Source organism: Protopterus annectens, chromosome 4.part0, assembly GCF_019279795.1.
Source record: "Protopterus annectens isolate FY-2018-M chromosome 4.part0, PAN1.0, whole genome shotgun sequence".
Taxonomy (NCBI): Eukaryota; Metazoa; Chordata; order Ceratodontiformes; family Protopteridae; genus Protopterus; species Protopterus annectens.
In genome coordinates, this window is record NC_056733.1 from 848,914,668 (window position 1) to 848,936,004 (window position 21,337).

Genomic DNA, 21,337 nt, shown 5'->3' on the forward strand with positions numbered 1-21,337 from the left:
TGGATGATGACAAAGTATATATCTTTTCAGTCAAAGCCTTGACTATGTCCCAGGCAGTCTGATTTTGACTAGAAGCTCAATTAATGGAGGTACTGGTGTGAGGAAGGTGAAAATTCAGTAATCAACATTAGCTTCCCCACCTCAGGGAAGGGGCTGTGGTTTGCTCCATTGTGGCAGATTTTGTTGCCCTTAGTTGCTTAGCATTCCCTACTGTTTCAGTTACAGATGATGCAGATGGGAGCATGTACATGTCCATGAGCTACAGTTCCACATGCAGACATCACACTGTTCGTATGGAGGTTAGGAAATGTAAATAGAGACTTAAAGAAAAAAAATCCCTAAACTAGCTAAGGATGACTCAGCCTTCATCCTGCCCAGGCATTCATCTCTCACCCCTAAGTAGAATGCATAGGTAGCTGGGCTGTCACCCCTCTTAGAAATGAATCATCCTTTAAGGAGACTATAACTCTTTTCTCAGAAGAGAACAAACTGGCTGATGGGTTCTCACCCCACTGAATTCTAGTAAATGAGGTAGTATGGCAAATGGGCGGAACTAGATGGTTGAAACAGCTCCATGGACCACTAAGGTATGCCCATTTGCAGATAACAGAAAAGTTAGTAACGCAGCTGCAAGGGAAGGGGAGATACACAAAATAAGAAGAAACTTTACAAAATTAGAAGCACCAAAGTATATGTCCGTTATATTCCAGTACAAAAAGTATAGGTAATGTACCTGGTCAACATAAATGCAGTAAAAGTCTGTATAGGGACTAGTGAGATACTAACAGCAACTAACAGAAGGTAGGGCTTGGTATAATTGTGTTAGATTATCTAGAGGTGGACAGTATAAGAAGGTTGTAAGGAAAGTTGTGTAGATTCTGCTATACAGTGTAATCTAAGCAGTACTACCAAAAAATAGTAGAAAACAGAAGAATATTCTTTCTCTGGAAAGGCTGTTTTCATGATTTTACAGATGGAGTACCTTTTACAGTGCTGGGAACCCCAACTAGGCAAATACAAGGGAATGAGTGCTACAAAAAATAGAGCAACAGAATTGTTCAATGTGTTCACCAGAATACGTGTGACTTAAAGTTAACATAACTGAGTTTGTATACCCTTGAATACCCTGGAAGAAAGGGGAGAATAGCGCCATGAAAATACATTTGTATAACTCAGGAAAAAAGAAAGTCCAAGCCAACAGCATATTTTAGAGAAAGACCTATTTAAGACAAATTGATCCCAATCAGAACATAGACAGAAGGTGGCTCTTTGATGACACAAAGACATAATATGTTTTTCTTCCAAATTAGAGGGTTAGACGTGCATGAAATGGCCTTACAGAAAAAGTGTTCACTAAAAAAAAAAAAAAGGTCTAACCCAGAAATGCATGGTGTACATGGTGACTTGAGAAGAAGTGGGATATTGGTTGGTATTTATGTAACTTATTCATTAGTTGAGAACAATGGGCAGATTGGGTGGGCCAAGTGTTTTTTATATTGCTTCAAATTTTCCTTTTCAATGGAATGTTTTCTATTCAAAGAACTTGTTTATATGCCAGTGCATTTTTGTTGTTAACTTGATAGTGCATTGTTGAAATAATTATTTTTTGCTGACTTTGTTTGCCAGTTTGCTGTGTGAATTTATGATAATTTAATATTTCCCGTTTTATGCAGAAAGATGCTAAAGTTAAGTGGGGAGACAGAGGACAGATTGGCACAAGAACACATTCTTTATGAACTACAACTAGAACGGAATGTCATAGAACCCTTGTTTATTTTGGCTGAGGTAAGACTGTACCATTCTGGATATATTCCACTGCTCTACATTATGAAGCAAGTGAATTGTTTAATTTAAATATTTATGAAATGGTATTCAACAGCTTCAAGTGTTTAGAAGTCTGCATGGCCAAGACTTGCTGGCAAACGTTCAGAAAACTGTTGCAGTTCATACTGGAATTTTCCAAACTTCCTGTTTATGTACTGGAAACTAGAATACTGTATCATCAAATGCCGCACAAGAGTTTCTTTAAAATGTGATATTCGTAGTAATTTAGATTTCTTTTAGTACCATAGTTCAAAGGATATATGTATTAAATAAATATATTACTTACCATCTTTTGGATCTTTGCTGTGTACATCAGGTATCTTTTATGTTTCCTTCACAAACAGGAAACTGTATGCTGTTCTGATGTGCACTGTATTTAAACAGTATTTCATTAATCAAAATGTTGAATGTCTGTGTGTGTGTGTGTGTGTGTGTGTGTGTGTGTGTGTGTGTGTGTGTGTGTGTGTGTGTGTGTGTGTGTGTGTGTGTGTGTTTGTTTGTGTATGTTGGGGGGGCTTAGACATACTTTATTTATTACAGCAAGGAAATATGAATGCCAAGATGACATACATTTTTATATATAATCCTTCTAGCTAATTATTCAGAAAATCTAATTAAGCAATAACTTTATTTCATGGCCATAAAACTGTGTGATGGATATGATTGTGTAAGATAACTTCAAAATTCAGTAGAGGCACACCTCCCTGTAGATATTAGTTGTGCACCAGGGTATTAGTTTGAAATTTACTTCCCGCTCCAGATCCTTTATAGCCTGTGCGTGGACCATCATAGGGTCATAGGATCATAGGAGGTTGCTAGGCTAATGGCCCTGGGGCCCTTTGAAGCCTAGTCAAGAGTTTATCCCCAAAAAAGAAACCTCAGTCAGCACCTGTCGCCCCTGTCAGTGAGGGACAAAGGTGGAGCCCCTAGGACAAATTTATGGTTTCCCATCCACTCATCAAGGTTGCGCTTGAAGACGGTCAGCAATGTACTCTGTTTGACATGCATGGGAAGTCTATTCCAGAGATGGGAAGCCTATGGGAGACAAACCTGTCTCTCCAGCAGGTTTTGTTGATGTCGCATATTAGATTTAGGCCTGTTGAATGGGTAATGCACAAGGAGTTAGACTTACGGACATGAAGCATTTCTAGTAGGTCAGGGTCTGATATTGCCTTGTAGGTGAGACACAGATCCTCTCTGAGCAATCTGTATGATACCGAGTAGAGTGATAGTGATTTGAGCCTGACCGCATAGGAGAGGTGTTGGAGGCCATGGATTCTCTCTTGTGAGGTATTTCTGTGGCCTTTCCAGTTGGTGCAGGTGTTTGGAGAGGTACATACCAAACGGGGCATTATACTCAATTATGGGTCTAATGAGGGAGTACAGAGAGGTAATAACCTCCTTTTTTCTGGATGCAATCCCTTTACTTATGAGATGAACCAAGTAAAAGGCTTTTCTGACCACTGCCACCACATGATGTCGAATGTGAGATTGTTGTCAAACTGAGTATCCAGGTCTCTCACCACAGGTTCTGTGCTTAGGGGGTTGCCATCGATGTGGTAATCAGTAGGGTCCATGTTTTTGCCGAATGGTATGATAATACATGTTTTGCATTTAACTTAAGGCCATGAATTTGGTACCAGTTATTTGTAGGTGTGAAACCCTCTTGCGGTATGTTAAAATCATTTGAGGATTCAATGACAGCACCCAACCTACAGTCATCCACAGACTTGGTCAGCCACAAGCGCTTTGTCTTTACCTGGATTGCTGAGAAGCAGATGCCAAACAGTAGGGGTCCCAGAACACCACTAGTGACAGGTCTGCTGTCGGAATTGGTGGCACCTATTTTGACCTTGTGGGTGCTATCTGTGAGCCAGTTGGCCACCCATCTGACAAGATAGGGATTAACACCAAGTTGTGTTAGCTTTTTGATGATGCTTGAGTGGGGGATTGTGTCAAAGGCCTTGGCCAGGTCAAGATAAGCTGTATGCACTGACTTTCCCTCATCCAGGGCCTTGGTGACGGTCTCAAAGAAGTCAGCTAAGTTCAATAGGCAAGATCTGCCCCTGACAAATCCAAATTGGATGGGGTCAAGTGCTTGGAGATTACCTATATCCTTGTTTATGTGATCCATAATAATACGCTTCATGGATTTACAGATCATACTTGTCAAGCTAATGGGGCGGTAGTTTCCTGGGTCAGTAGTGGCACCACTTTTGTGCAAGGGGATGATAATGGCAGTTCTTCACTTTGCTGGAATGAAGCCTGTAATTAGGCTGTGGTTTAATTAGGCTGTGGTTTAATAGGGTGCTCAATGGCGATGCTAGTTCTTGCTAGAAATGGTGCAGAATACAGCCTGGGATACTATCAGGTCCCATGGAAACTGTGCTCTTGCCTTGGATAGGGCCTTTAACATTTGATCTATGGAGATGTGAAGTGTGGGACAAGTATCGGGAATCTCAGCTGGGACTTTGGGGGCAATAAGGGGGTGAGCTTTGCACTGAGCCTATCAGATAGCAGGTTGGCTAAGTCAGCAGGATTAGTGTAAGTGGTACCATTAAGTACTAATTGAGAACAAACTTGGTGTTTGCCATGGAGGCTATTAATGTAACTGAAGAAGGACTTGTGGTTTCCCTTTGTTTCGGATGCTATTTTCAACTCACAATTGACTTTGGAGGTTTTCACTAGTGATCTAATTTGCTTGTTGAGGCAGAGGAGGGAGTTTTTCTGATTTGGAATTTGTTCGTTTTTATCCTTGGACAACAGTTTCTTCCTTTTGTTGCAAAGCTTGTTGATAGAGGATGTCTACCAAACAGGTTTGCATTTCCTTGAGGAGCAGATTTTATTTCTGTTGGGTATGGCTGAGTCCATACAGTCATACAGGTGCTTGTATATTGCACTGGTGTACAGTTCAGCATAGTTGTCTGCATCCTCTGAGAGTGGTGGTGGTGTGAAGCTTTTGATACCCTCCCTTTGGAGGTTGTAGTCAGCTTTTGAGAAGTTTTTTAGCTTGGTTATGGCTTGGGAGGGGTTAGGTGGGATAGAAGCTTTGAATGAGACAGACAGATGATCTGATCTCACCAGGGAAGAACATACTATGGGAGTGGTGCAGCGGTCGGACATGTTGGTGAGAACCAAGTCCAGTATGTTATCTCCCCTTGTGGGGGATGAGACCAGCTGGTCTAGTGTGTTAGAACTGATGAAGCCAATGAATCATTGGGTGAGTGCATTAGTACAGGAATAGTTCACCTAGTCTATGGTGTGGTAGTTGAAGTCACCAAGGATCAGGGTGTTAGGGGGTACCTTACCTCCTATTAACACACTTTATGCTTCCTGAGGTTGAAGGGCCACTGTGAGGGGACTAGAAGTTTAAAATGACATATTTTCATTTTACATTGATATTTTATGAGTATTGATACCACGTAAACACTATACATTATCATAATCATATTTTAATGTGTTGAATCCCAGAATGGCCTGCTGGAGTATCCATAGTGACATGATTTTGTCTTTTGACTAAACTTAATCCTTCCTACTGTGTCCCCACAACATAACATTTTGTGAACATCTTTCTCCTGCAGCCTTTACTGTCTCTTCAGTTAGAATGGTGATACTCAACAGTTTCTGATTATTTTCAAAATATGTGGACATACTGTCAGCAGCTTTTTTTCTGCCATATTTAAAGATGTTACAATACGCCTTTTTTCTCTAGTTACGGACAGTTCATAAGTTCATAGATTCATAGGTAGGTACTAGGCTATCGGCCCAAGGGCCTACGTAAGCCTAGCCAGCAAGGTTCCATAGCTTACACCACCCAAGAAAGTTATTTTCTATTTGTTAAGAATTACTCAGCTAAAAGGATTTTTCCTTCACTTACTCCTTCTACCAGTGTCAGTGTTTGGAATCAAGTTTCCTGATATTCAGATCACAGCTCCTCTCTTTGCTACAGCTGATACAACATAGCAATTGGGAATCTTTGGAGACCCAGTTGAATTATGGCATGGTGAAAGAGGAAGAAAAGACAGGCTACAACCCCCTTGCTGTGGGAACTGTTTCTGAGCCAAAAAATAAATGATGAAAAAGAGTAAGTCATACAAATTCCTAAAGAAAGTATTGCAAGATTTCATGCACATTCAATATGGTGTGCATTAACAAAGCTGTCCAAGTGGTACATAAAAGAAGAACCCCAAAAGTCGTGTTTTATGTACCAGTAGCAGTGTGGGGATCATTTTATTGGGAAGAAGGTGTACTCCTGGAACTATTGTATTTAGGGTGCAGTTTTCCATAGCTTCCCATCTTGGATGTTGTTTTCTATAGCCTCTCTTCCTAAAGTGCCATTCTACATAATATGGGTTTGTGAACTACATCATGTAAGAAGCATCCCCTCTGACTGAGCTTAGAATTACATTATTTTTCTTTTTAGTTTTATGATTGTTTAGCTAAAGAATCTTTAGAAAATGACTGAATCAGATGCCTCCTTTCTCAAGCTATATACAAAATATTAGGACTGTTTTTTGCATTAGTTTGTATTCACTGCTCTTGCCAACTCTGAAGAGAGTCATGATCTTTCCTAGTCCTGAATTATCAGTACTACAAAAAGTGAAGTTAACCATGACCACAACCCTTTGCAGAGTTAAGCCTGTACAATATACTTTGATAAGCAAGTGCTGTTCATTTTGTGAGTAATGTGCTGTTACGTCATCAAGAGAACACTTTGTTTTTTGTAGCTATTGCAAAAAAAAAAAAACTTGCATTGTGTTTGTGTAAGTAAAAATGTTCATCATTAGATCACTGTCTCTGTAGCCTAAGCTGTATGGGATGTATCCTGCCAAGATTCAGATGTCCAGACACCTTCCATGCACACACACAACCAATAAGGAATGAAAGTGTGCTGGAATAAAAGTAGATGCACAGGCACCAAAATTCAGAACTTTCTCACTGTTGAAGCTACCAGTAAGGCTTGCTCTTATCTGCTTCTTCTCATACATGGTAGTCAGCTAGTTTCTTCAAGTCAACAGATAAGTACCCCATTGGGGCTTTCCTTACTATTTTATGTGATCTATGTCTAAGAAAAAGGGAAGTGTTTATATACTTATCAAATCATTTTTACTGGGGGAAGAGTGGGAGACACAACGTTCTGTCCTGTTCTGTTTGTAAATCTTTTGCACTCAAAACATTAGAATAAGATGTAATTCCTTACTCTTACACTTAAGAGAAAGAAAACTGCAAGGCTTTGACTTGTAATATCATGGAACAGGGCTCTAGTTCCTCGGACATCCACCTTTTAGTCCCCAAGAAGAAAAAAAGTTTGTAGAGAGGCTAATATTTCTGTTCTGATACACTCTCTGTAGCAGCCTTTAATTGGTAACTACATTTTGGCCATGTCTGAGTCTTCAGACAGTATGTTGGTTACTCTTGACTTCTCTTGTATTGCTTCTACAAAAGTTCCTAAAAGCCAGAAACAGGTACATTCTCCAAGGTCACTCATACATCTGCTTTGTGCATGGGAGAATCACTTTGTGTCAGGACTGGAGGTTAATGTCCAACCTTTACAGAGCTGTACTGAGAGATCAGATACCCATTGTGAAGAATGGATTTTGAAGCACTCTTTTTTTCTAGATTTTCCCAGAAAGAGAACCCCATAAGCTAAAACATACAACTGCTTCTTTGACTCCTGCTTCTATGGAATCAAAATAAGAGTGTTTTTCTTTTGACAAAGGTTTATTTAATGCATGTCAGTACCATCAGCTAGAATCTTCTCCACATTCCAATAGAAAAAAGCCCCCCCTTCAGATTTTTTTTTATTTTTATTATCATTTTGTTGACTGTGTTAATTCCACTAGATTATTAGTCTTTTTCAGGAGAGACCCAAGGTGGTATTTATACTACCAGGCGATATTTGGCCAAGGCATGGGGGAATTCTCCTACTCTATTACTGTTGTGACTGGCCATGTTTTGCAGGAGCACTTCATAGGTTCATAGATTAGTACTAAGCTAACTGCCCTTGCGAGCCATTTTAAGCCTAGCCAATTATCCCTTGTGAGACTCAAACCCTGCACCTTGTGTTTGTAAGGCAAACACCTTAACCATTATACCACCCTCCCAATCACTTCCTATTTCCATTCCAGGAGCAGAGGAAGCCTGGAGAAACAGGGAGGAAGATAGAGAAAGCAGATAATGGAGTGGTGAGAGAAATGGAGGAGAAAGCAAACATTGAGATCAGAGAATGTTTGGAGGATTCTAAGGAGCTGTTTCAAAAAATGTTGTTTGATGGCAATGACTCAGCAAATGATGGATGTATAATTACAACCCTTGGCAGGGTTGTGGGATGATTTCCTTAAAGAAATAGTGATGCAGAGTGAGCCAGAGAAAGAAGGAGGCATATCCTGGGGACATTATAGTGAAATTCAAAGGAGGATGCAGAGACAATCATGCAGAATAGTGGTGAGATGGAAAAGAAAGCATGCACAGATAGTAAAAGAAGTCAAAAGGGAGGTGGCTTAAAATAAAGCACCAGAACATGAAAAACAAAAGTATGTGGTAAGAATTTAAAGTAAAGAAGACAAAGAAATGGACAGATATGAAGTGTGGGACAATTTAATAGATCCTTTGGATGTAAAAGCACATGAGGTACCAGCATTTATTCATTTTGTGACATTATATTTGAGACTGTTTTTTCAGTGGAAAATTTTCTTGGAATATATAGAAAATGAAAGAGTGTAACCCATGGAATCTTTGTGTAGTAGCATTTAACAGGGAAGCAAAAAAGAAAATTGACATACAATTTCAAACAGAGATGGAACTTTAGACTTTGAAAGAACATTTGAAAAGTTAATGAAAGGTACTGAACATTCCAAAAGTTTAAGACAAAAGAGGTTTGTGGACTGATGGATGCGACTGTAAAATTATGTTAAAAATAGAAAGAGAAAAATTGTTACCAATCATAATACATGTGGAGGGGAAATGGGGTTGTCATAAAATACTGGGGAGAACCCAAAAGAAGGATAGTCGGTAAGTAACTGTATAAAATAAAATTTTATATTTGTGGGGAAATGGGACATTATACAAAAATGTGAATGGAGATGCTATAAATGTAGCAGAGCTGGATATTTATGTGTGGATTTCAAAAATAAAAATGAACAAAGAAAAGGAATTTTAAGACTAGATTAGATGAGAAAAAATAATAAAGAGGACATAGAAGAAGGTTTTGAAATAAGTGATGAAGACATAAATTGGGAGGTAGCGAAAGTAAAAGAAAAAACATTGTATTGATAAAAGGGCAAAAGACAAAAACATGAAAATTTAAAGGAATAAGTACAAAAAAGGAGAAATGAAATGGTTGAAAAAGAAGATTTATATATATATATATAGAGAGAGAGAGAGAGACAGACAGAGAGAGAGAGAGAGATAATGATTGGGGGTTGTACAATTGTTAAGGTGTTTGACTCACAGATAGTGTTTGATTCTCATCTGTAGGAGGAAAACTGGCTAGGCTTAGAATGGCCTATTAAAAAGGTAGACTAGTAATTAGCTATGAACTTATGAAACAGAATCTAATGAAAAGGGAAAATGAAAATTTTAGAGTGCTTTCTGTAAATGTGAATAGTACTAAGAATGTAGTAAAAATAATAGGGATTTTAGAGTGGTATAATACATGTTATGTACATGTAATTATATTAGAAGACACACGCTTTTTAGCAAACGAAGAAAGATTGCAAACAGAGAAACTATGATGAGGAAAGATAATCTGGAATTTGGTATATAAGAGATATTCTGGAATAGCCGTATTCTGTGGAAATACAGTAAAGATATTAGAGGTAGCTTTAGCAAAAATGGGAAGATTAACCTGTATAGATTTAAAATGGAAAGAACAAGTATGTAGCATTAAAAATTTTAAACAATGTTTAAATTTTAAAATTAAAATTATAACATTGTATGCTTATACTACTTGTAAAGAATGAGAAAGCTTATCTCATCAGATTTTAGATTGTGCAGTGATAAATATGAATATTATAATAACATGATACTTTGTGATTTAAGAGGCAAGTGTAAAAAGAAAGGAAATGAAATAAGAAAAATGTTAGAAGTTATAAGATGTGATAAGCTAAAACCTTTTGGCAAACATTCATGGACTTACAGAAAGGGTATGTGTAGAACTAAAATAGATTATTTTGTAGTATCAGAAGGTTTAGTTATAGGAGAAGGGGGTAGATGAAATAGGATTTTCTGATCATATTGCAGTATAGCTAGAAATACAGGAAAACAAGGAATATATAAAAATAGGAAAAATAGGTAAAGGAATAAAAAAGAAATGAGAATGCATGCAAAAATGAGAAGGCATGGAATAAAGAAGGCAAGAGATTAGTAATACAGTTATGAAAATATCATATTACTATGGAATGTTTTATAAAAATTGGTCTGAATGGTGGATGATATTTAAGGAAAAGTATATAAAAAGTGTGTTTGCTGTGGCAATATAATGTGAGGTAAGTACAGAAAGAAAAATATAAAAGAACATATAACAACACACTGGAAGATTCAGAACATAATGATATAAAGTACTTTGACAAAAAAAATATATATGAAAGAAATCAAGAAAAAATGCAAAAACTGTTATATAAGCAAAGGTATTTTTACAAAGAAAAAGAGAAGAAGTATCAAGTTACTTAAGCAGATAATGAAATAAAGATGCTAGTATAATGAGAAAAGTAAAAAACATGTAAAATGAAAAAGAGAAATAATTCAGGAAAAGATTATGAATAGTGTAGTACAATATGCATAAAAAATGTTTAAAGAAACAAGATGGTAGTGGAAAAAACTTGGAAAATAAAAAAATGAACATAAAAAAAGAATAAAGATTTAAAAAGGAGATTTCTTTAAATGAGCTAGATAAAGTATTAGGACCTGTAAATATAGATTTGGCTGTAGGACCAGATGAAATAGGATATAAAATGTATAAAAAATTAAGAAATTAGCAAAAAAATATGCTTTAAAGATTTTGAATGAATGGTTACATGAAGGTTTTATGTATAAAGAATTATATAGTGGAATACTAACATGCGTATGGAAGAAGGAAGATAGAACCAATTAAAAAAAAACTAGAGACTGATAGTATTGAATAATAATGATTATAATATATTCATGAAAATAATACAAAAGAGATTTGAAACTAAAATGGAAAATTTTACAGAAGATAGTATGTATAGTATAAAAGGGAAGATGTGTCAAGAATTATTAATAATAGAAAAATTGTGATGATATTATGAATAGAAAACAAGAAGTGAAATCATGATAGCAGACCTTAATGAGGCATTTGATACAATCTGACATGAAATCTTATCAGTAACAATGAAAGAATATAATGTAAGTGAGAAAATTAGGAAATTATGTATGTCAGTGTATAGTAATAATAATGTAAAAATACTAGTAAATGGCTGGTTAAGCTGAGAGGCACATATGAAGAGTGGCACAAGACATGGATGTCCAGTGAGTTGTATACTCTTTGCATTAGTTATGAATGTGATAATATGTGAAATAAAATACAAAATGAAGGAGGCAGGGTGTATAACACCTGAAGGGTTAAAAATTCCAGTTCTGTTAATGTATGCAGATGGCATTATAATAATTGCAAAGAAAAAAATTTGGTTTAAAAAAAGTAATAATTTGCAAAAAAAAAAAAAAAAAAAAAAGAGTGTCTAGATGTGATAGGGGTGGCTTTAAATAAAATAAAAGTACAAGTTTAGGTGATGTAGTAAAGATAGGAGTATATATTTTACAATGAGTGAAATTTCTGTGTTGGCATAATATTTAGAATTCAGAATCAATGGTACTTTCAAAGGATATTGACTTACCTTAAGACACCAACTAGAAAATTATTTAAAATACTTCCTATAAAAAGGGCCTGGGCTACAAGGGAAATTCTTGTTGTATTTGGGGATAAAGGATTGAAAGAAATCTATATAACCCCTTGTATTATTTTCCTCTCTTATTACATTTCTTGTTATCCTGAGCAGAGGAAGACCAAGATACATTTTCTTTATCCAGAGGTTCATTCGAAATGCTTGCTTTAACATCCTCTGTTAAGTTTTGTGTGGGCAGCTGAGCAGATCTCTGCATAACTGACTCAGTGACTGCAGCTATTGAAACAGCATTAAATGAACATTTAAGAGAGAGTTTCATAACTTGAGACACTGAGGAAAGTACAGAGTTAAAAGATGCATTAAATTCTGAAGATGTAATTTGTCATTTTGTCAAAAGAAGATAAAGGGAAGTTTGACATATGGGTTTGACAGTTAACTGTTCAGGCTACTGTTGAAGAAGTGTATACTGCTGAAGAAGTGTACACTTTCTTCCCAAAGCTATCAAAGGCTCTGCAATATCAAAGGAGAGGGACTGGAAGCTATGAAATGTTTTGAAGACGTTGACTTTGAAAGGGAAACAAAAGAAGGATCTGCCCTCAGATTTCTAAGAAGCAATTTGTGTGAATGAGGGACTTTACATAATTTGTCAGATTCCTGTGAGCTATAGGCTGACTATTTGAAGAACTGCTGGCTGCATTAAAGGCATTTTCCAAGACATCTAAAACTGGAGGAATAGCCACTGGTTGCAGAGAATCTACCTATAACAATTAATTTTACCTTCACTATTTTTTCAGAAATTTCTTTATTTCCTACTTAAATCTTCTTCATCTTGACAGTTTTACCAGAAAAGGATAATTTTTCCACTGGACAGTCACTCAAGCATAAATCTTGGATGCATAATATAAACCCACTTCCTGCACATCAGAATCTGATTTAGAATTTACAGTGTCAGTGGTGCAACAGGAAACAACACACTCACCTTGGTGCAGAAGGTTGTGGGTTCTATTCTCACACCTGGTGGATCAAATACTGACACTGCAGTACAGCATAAAGAAGTGCTGTATTACTGGGTGTGTCATGTTTTTGATGAGATATTAAACTAAGGCCCCACCTACTTGAGTTGATGGTAGCTCAGATGGATGTAAAAGATTTCACGGCACCTATCTAAAAGAATAGGGGTCCTTTACATACAAACATAACTCTTATTTATAACACATTTACAAATATTTACAATAAATATTTTTACAAGTATTCATAATTTCCTTTAAAGTCATACCAAATTTTCATCCTATTAGACCCTCACTTCTTTTTCTACAAGCAGCATCTGATTTTACTTAATATTGTTGCTAAAATACATTTACCATTAAACATAATTTATATCCAACAAAAGATGAATGTAGCAGAGCCACCGCGGAGAGATACATATTAATATAAAATAAGAATGCTAAGTATTAAAACCAATTTTATTGAAGATAAAGCTGTGATCAACACAGAGAATAAAAACAGTGATGAGCGCTTTCGGGCTATGCCTTCTTCAGATCATATTGCATTCTGGCTAGGGATGTTTTTTCAAAGTGGCTAGAGTCAATCAAGCTTCATCTAAGCATGACATCACCCATTAGTCTTCCTGTTATGCCTCCTTTCTATAAGTATATATTTTTTTTTACATATAATTCTACTTACATCTTTATTCCTAAATATTATGCACAAAAAATAAGGGAGAAAAATTACGACCTCTTTGAATATCCACAGGCAATTCTGATACTACAATGACAGAATAAATGACTTCAGAAGATCAATTCAGTTATTCATTACTTATGAAGGCAAAAAGAAAGGACAATCAGTATCAAAAGAAACAGTTTCAAAATGGTTATCCTGTGTGTGACAACCTTCCACTGGACCAGTAATCAAGGACCCTCAATCCTCACCACTGGCATTCATGGGGAACTTTTACTGGGAGGATAACAGGTAAACACACAGTATTTCCAGATGCAGCTCTATGCATCAAGTGCAATTTCCCTTAAGAGCACACAGGGACCACCGTAAATCTAGGACTGTTTTCCCTCTTTCTCTCAATCCCCAGTGAGACTCTCCATTGGCACAGCTATAGAGTTGACTCCTTAGCCAGGGTTCCATATCAAGTCCTCCAACACTCTCGCTGTCCAACCAGTTCTTTGTGTCGCTGCCCAAGTAGCTGACATGCACACTCTTGGAGATTTGTTTTACACACACACACACACACACACACACACACACACACACACACACACACACACACACACACACACACACACACACACACACACGCACACACACACACACACACACACACACACACACACACACACACACACACACACACACACACACACACACACACACACACACACACACCTGGGAAAGGCTGGCACAGGTTTACTAGCTTTGCCCCCTTCTGTCCAAACTATAAGGTAGTCACCACTGCCACCAGAACCGCTTGCCAGCTACTTTAAGGAACTTAACAAGGGGTGTCCAATTCTGCTGTGTAATATTAATATTAATACAAATGGTAGTTTGACCAAGAGCAAGGCTATTAGGAGTGGCACACACAGTGTCAACAAATAAATATACAAGTACTGTCAAAGTTTAGATATCTCTACAAAGATCAGCCACAATGAAAGGTTTAAATATATTTAATAGCAAATAATAAAAGTACAAGACAGTACTAAATGTATATTCACAGTGACATCAGAGTTCAAAATCATAGGAAATATTTAAAATAACCTTGCAGGGTAGGCTCAGACAAATAAAAACAATATCTAAACTAAGCTTCACTATATTCCTGACTGTGTCTAAGAGAGTTACTATACCCTAATAACTTAATTAATAGAGCAAGGCAGATGATGTGGTGAATGGTAATTCTTGTTGTTGTCAGGCCCAAGACAGAATGCAAAATGTTCTGTCTCACTAAGAGATTTAAACAACAGAAACCTCTGCGAGTACGGCAGCTGCACGGTCTCAATGAAAGTCAATATAAACCAAAAAATAGAAAGACCAGCATACAGTGGCTCCAAATAAATACTTTATTAAAAGTATCCTTAACAGAAAAAAACAAACCGGTTTCGGCTGTATAGTTATATAGCTTTCATCAGTGTGTGAATTTTGACACACTGATGAAGGATATGTAACTATACAGCCAAAACTGTTTTTTTTTTGTTAAGGATACTTTTAATAAAGTATTTATTTGGAGCCACTATATGCTGGTCTTTCTATTTTTTGGTTCACTAAGAGATTTCTCAAAATATTATCTAAAATATTACTGCTGAGATAGCTTGCAAAATGACATCATTTCTGGTCATCTGACGTCTAGTTCCCATGCAAAACCCACATTGCTGGAAGCTGGCAGGAGTTAGCACCTACCTGTAAAATGTACACACAAGGGCTTTTGCTTAGATCTTTGGTAGATGCTGGAAGTCATAAAACAATTGCATTTCTCCACTACCATTGTAGTAATTAGTTTACCCCAAAGACAATACAGAAAGCTTCCTAGTACAGACATTGTGTCCTGGCTGCCTTGAAACCTGTGAGATAGCACTGGATGAACCTTTGGACATTTGTGAACTTAGATGGCAGCTTAGACTAGATGCCATGAACAGGCCTGGGCTCAATGATGCATGTTCAATTACTTCTGTCTTAAAGCTGAAACATTATTGTGGGTTTTAACTGGATAATTTGAGCTTTTATTGATTAATCACTGATTATCAGCAGGTGTATTTAAGATGTGTTTTTTTAATGATTAGTAGTTCTGATGAAGTTCTTGGATAAGAACGAAAGCAGTTAATAAAGTTTTTGGTCCACCTGCAGTTGTACTTTTCCCTTCCCTTGGACTGGTATTTTGCTGTGAGATAGCATCTTTATGGCCTAGCCTATAGAGATATTTAATTTCAGATATTTTTTGTCACATTTGCTGGACTGAGGTTAACCCTCCAGTTTCCTCTATTAAAACATATACATTTAACCAGTTACAGTAGTGGGTATACAGTTCTGTTCTCTCCAGTAAGGCAAACTGTGCATACATTTCAAACACAAGCACTTTACAAATATCTTTTCAACACAAACGTCTGTACATATCAGTTTGCTATACAGTATACATGACATACAGTTCTAATACATTTGGAACACCAGCTTCTTGTATGAATCAATTTGATATTCACAAATGACATATAATTATTTACAAAATTCCAGCTAGCTATTTTTTATTTATTTTTTATTTTATTTTACATTTGTTGACCGGGCTAGTCCAACTGGATATATGTCCATTTTCAGTAGAGGCCCGGGGAGAAAAGCTCCGCTTTTAAACTAGATAAAATCAAGACAATACAAAAAAAAAAAAAAACACAATACAAAAAAGTATACATGCAATATGTAAAGTAAATAAAAAATTCTCCATCAGCTTAGGTTATATAGAAACTAAAAATAAACAGATTGTGAGTAGTAGGTTAATAAGGTAGAATGCAGTATTATGACCAAGTGAAAGGGATAGATCATTCAATATTAGTATAAAGGGTAAGAATGTGTCTTTGAAATGCTATAAAAAGATTATGAAAGGTGAATAAAAAGGTAATGTATGGTGTAAAACACAGGGTAGATGGTGAAAATTTTAGAGGACAGGGAAGTAGGAGAAAAATCTGGAGGGTAAGTACAAGAGGAAGTAATAATAGTCAAAGTGGAAAAAATAGAAAGGTTTATGTATGAGGTGGGAGGATAAGAGTTCACAGAGGAATGAATAAGTAGTAAGGAGCCTGCCCAGTGATAGCATGTTGAGAAATAAGATACTAGGATGGGGAAGAGTGAGGAATTGCTGTTATACTTCAAAAGTGGGTAAGGAGGAGAGATATAGAAAAGGTCATGGTGGGGGGGGGTAGTCTGGGTTAGTACAAGAACAAAGCCATTGTGATTTTAAGTGAATTTTTAGTTGATTTTTAAAGAGAGGTAATGATGAAAGTGATGTAAGATTAGTGGGAAGTATGTTCCAAACCTTCCCCACAGAATTAGAGAAAAGAGAATCACCTGCCTTGTTGTGGGATTTCAGGGTGGTAACCAGTAGTTTATTTGCTGAGCGAAGGTTAAAAAGGTTTGTGTAGGGGGAGATAAGGCTACTGAGAATAGGAGTCTTACTAGGTTGATATAGTATGTTATGAGTAATGGAGAGCTGTTGAAATTTTAGCTGGTTATTTAGTTCAAGCCATCCTAGAAGTTTTAGGTTTAAACAGTGATGTGTTCTAAATGAGGTCCCAGTAGCAAACCTGGCAAAATTGTTATATGAAGTAGACAGTTTGTTTAGGTTGCTTTTGGAAAGATTTGTATAAACTGGCGAGGCATAGAAGAGGGTGGAGATCAGATGAGTCTGGGCAATAGTAGTTCTGGCTTCTGGTGTAAGAAAAGGTTCTATTCTATATAAGGATCCAAGTTTTCTGTTTACAGTTTTGATGGTGGCATTAATATGAGCGTCAAAGTTGAGGTTGTGGTCAATCAATACACCTAAGAGTTTTGTAGTTGGGTCAGGAGCTATGATTGTACCATCAATGGAGGTAATAGAGAAATCTAGTGGGGTGGATTTGTTAGTTGGAGTAAATAGTAATAGCTTGTTTTTTTTGGCATCAAGGAGGAGATGATGTTGTTGGAACCAGTTTTCAACATGGTTGAATACTGATTGGGTGATGGCCTGGAGTTCAGATAAGGTGGTTGCTTTACAAATCAAAGTGGAGTTGTCTGCATATTGTATGCAGGTAGGTAGAGGTGAATTAGTAGAAAGGTTGTTAATGAATATGGAGAATAGTAGACGTCCCAGGATAGAGCCCTGTGGGACACCAAGGGTAACAGGGAGATGCTTGGATAGATTATTATCCCAAAGGACAGCTTGCTGTCTATTGTGCATATAACACTTGAACCACTGTAATGCCTGTGTGTCAAGTGAGAATGAGGAGAGTGTATTGAGTAATAATTGATGGTTGACCATATCAAAAGCTTTTGAGAGATCAATGAATAGTGCAGAGGAGAGCATGTTATTGTTACGACGTTTATTAATACAGTCTATAAAGGATAGGAGAGCAGTAGTGGTACTGTGGAATGGTCTAAAACCATGTTGACAGTCAGCTAGGAGGTTATATTGGAGAATGTGGTCAAGAATTTGTTGGTGGATATATTTTTCTATAATTTTGGCTAGTGGTGATAGTAGGGCTATGGCCCGGAAGTTAGAGAGTTCAGTTGAGTTCCCTCCTTTGTGAAGTGGGATTATATGAGATCTATAACAATGCAAGATATATTGTTGTACCTCCTTTCGTCACACCATGCTATATAATTTTGTTATTTTTATCATTTTAAGTTCCTTCTATGCAATGTTATAACCCATTCCACTAGTGTTTTGACTATGTTTGCAGTTTTTTAGAAAGAGGTGGACCCTAGAAACCTTCCAGAGGCTGCCACTTGGCTTTCTGTACATACTTTTATAAAGCACTATAAAACTGATTCCCTGTTCACGGCCAGGTTAGCATTTGCTGGGGCAAGACTCCAGGAGGTTCTGGACTCTGATCCTTATGTCTCCTCACTTTCTGTCTTTTGTATTCATCCCATATAGTTTAGGCTACTGCATCAGTTATCTGATGATGAAGCTAGTACAGTTACATAGGTAAACTTAACATAACAGTAGACATTTGAATAAATTGCTGTTGCAGTGCAAACACCCTCCCTCTAACCACCCTTCTATTTTCTGCCAGGTTGCAGGTTCCTATTTTCCCCTCTTCTCCTACCACATATTTCTGTCTTCATGGCTCTAGCCTCCCTTTTTTCTGGGGACAAGAAAGCACTGAATCTTTGTGCTCATACAGCTAGTTCTACACCAGGATGCTGTCATGCCTTATCGAATGTAATGGCAGGAAGGTGCTCTAACACTTTGGAAGTTAGCCAGCTGTCCGATCTTTGGCAGGCTACAGTCCATTTAGCTTCAGCTACTGCAACAGTGATGTAGTTGACATCTGTTGTTGTGGTTTTCTTATAAAACTCTATTTTCCTGGTGAAATTAAGCTCATCTGGGAAATTGTGTTTTACTATAATTGTTAAATTCAGTGGAAATTGTGACCTGATAAACAGCTCTTGCTTCCAGTCTCTAAAATGCATAATCTCAGAAAGAACTGTAATTTACATAAAAAATATTGTTTTTTAGGAGGAAATTCCCAACATTCAGAAACAGAGGAAGCACTTGGCTAAATTAGTTCTTGATATGGATTCTGCAAGAACAAGGTAAGTTTTATTTAGGTACTTCAAAAGTGTCTGATTCCAAAAGTGTGATACTGTTTTCGTTAACTTAAAATGTCCTGTAGGTTACACAGGCACTAAGAAATGGCAAAATATGAAGTGTGGGTATGTCCTTATCAGTTCTTCCTGCAGATGATTTGTGGGAGGGCTTGTTTTTCCTTGGCAAAAATGCAAGATATTTTTGACTGACCAAGATATGTTACACTAAGATTATTTGCTTTCAGCCTCCTTAATCCAGTTCATATTTTTGTAGATGTTAAGATATACAAATACAAATAGCACAGTATCTGATTTCCTTGCTGTTTTGTAGTTACTTATCTATACTGACACCCTCGTTAGTTCTTCTACAACAATGTAAGATATATTGTTTTACTTTATAACGTAGTCTTTTACATGCTTGTGTAATTTGTTTTGTATGATGTTATGTTTCCTTGCAAAGCTTTGCTGACTGTATGATCTGTGTCTTTCTATGTAATCTTACTCTGTGTGTGGCTGTGTCACTGTAGCTATTTGTCATTCCTTTTGGTCTTTCCTGAAAAGAAACATCCTTGATGAACTCAGTAGTACTAAATAAAACTAACAGTAAAACAACCATTATACTAAATGTTTAGTTAGAACTCTAATTTTTGTCATTCAGTGAAGTTTGTGATGCAGCTCTTTAAGACTATATCCTTAATATCAATGTGCTTTTATTTTCCTTATTTAAGGCACTGTTGGATATCATTTTCTGCAGGAGGAATCATGGAAGTACATTTAAGTTTGTAGTGGCAGATCACTTCTCATGTGCATGACTCCTGAGATATTTTGGTAGCGGGAAGTGTCAAAGTGTCAGCACAAGCTTTAGGATTTGTTTTCCTGTGATTAAAAGTGGTAAAAATAAACATTAAGGGGCAAAGAAATATGTTTCTTCCAAGGCATCTTTACAATCCGTATTTTCTTATTTTAGCCCCCAGATAATACACAGTTTTTCTTTAGATTCCCCTAATCCTATTGATGAATTAAAGATTATTTTGACTGTCTCTTACTTTTGTTTCTTGCAGAAATACCACATTTGAGACAGTAATTGTGCAGTACAGTGGTGTTACTTTATACAGGACATATAGGCCAGGAAAGCATGAATCAGAAGATGCTGTATGCATTTCTACTATCACTCAGAACAGCCTGCATACTTGGTACTAATGCATGTCAGGTGAATGTATGGAGCTTCCGTTACATCATGTGACACCTTCACATTCTCATGGCTCAGCAAGAGATACTAAAATGTATAAAAGTAAGAGGTCCGTTTGTGTGTAAAACTAGCATAATACACCAGTTGTTCCACTTGCTTTAACATATTGCTATCCATAAAGAAAAGGACATTGTGTTCCTGTACATAAAATAACATGTGGATGTCCAGGATGGAGAGGGATGTAGCTCAGCACCTCTGTTGTGACTGACATGTAGGATGACAAATACGGACAGGAAGAGTTTTTGTGCTGCTGAAGGAAATCATACATAGTAATGATTCTGCAGTCATTGCAGCTAGAACAACAATTTAATATCTTTAAGTCTTCAGAAAAGTAAAATTAAAGCAAAGCCAGTCATTTTAGTATATAGCCGTACAGGAACGTGTTGCTATGTTTTCTACATTTATAGAGTCATAGCCTAGTATTTGAAAAAATTATTTTTGATTCCTCATGCATTTAAAGAATAAAAATGAATGCTAGCCCACCCATTCTTATTTTTTTTCCTTGTAGTTTGACTAATTCTTGAAAATTCTAAGACAAAAATGTAATTTCTTTTCATACAGTACGGCCCTAAGTTATAATAAATATTAATCACAGAAATGTACAAACATTGTTCAGCTGCATTTACAAAATCTACATATTCGCATGTATGTATTCCCAATTATCTCCAAACAGTACTCAAGTTTTTCAGCATGCCAGAACATAGCAGAGGCAAACAGCATGTAAATCCACAACGTAGCTATTATACTCAGTAACTCTGCTCACAGACATGCCAATGATCATCACATGAAAAAAAAGGTTAAAAATAATTATTAGTTCAAATTTGACTAAAGACACTTACAGAGACATCAGTCCAGTCAGCCTAGTTCACTGCAAGATATTGATGTTGGTTTTATTTTAAAGCTGTAGATGTGTGCGATTCATGTTTGTGTGTGTATATGAGAATACTTCAAAATGTTTACATAGCAGCAGCCATTGAAGGCATTTACCACCTCCGAAATATAGGGTATGATATTTTGCCAAAAACTTTTGGGCAGATTCATAAAAGTTATTGTCCTGACTACATTTGAAAATTAAACATATCTATAGTAATGTCCTTTGCACACAAGAAGTCTTATAAAACATTCCCAATAT

General features: G+C 36.6%; 1 protein-coding gene across 7 annotated transcripts in view; it reads left to right on the forward strand.

Moving 5' to 3' along the window:
• The window catches only part of ARHGAP44 (Rho GTPase activating protein 44), a 1,795,121-nt gene that overhangs the window by 928,292 nt on the left and 845,492 nt on the right, over positions 1-21,337 (forward strand). For all 7 annotated transcript variants that reach the window (XM_044068802.1, XM_044068796.1, XM_044068800.1 and 4 more), the window contains exons 5-6: positions 1,674-1,785; positions 18,886-18,962. In XM_044068802.1, the coding sequence (XP_043924737.1) occupies positions 1,674-1,785; positions 18,886-18,962 (189 nt within the window). The remainder of the gene's footprint in view (positions 1-1,673; positions 1,786-18,885; positions 18,963-21,337) is intronic.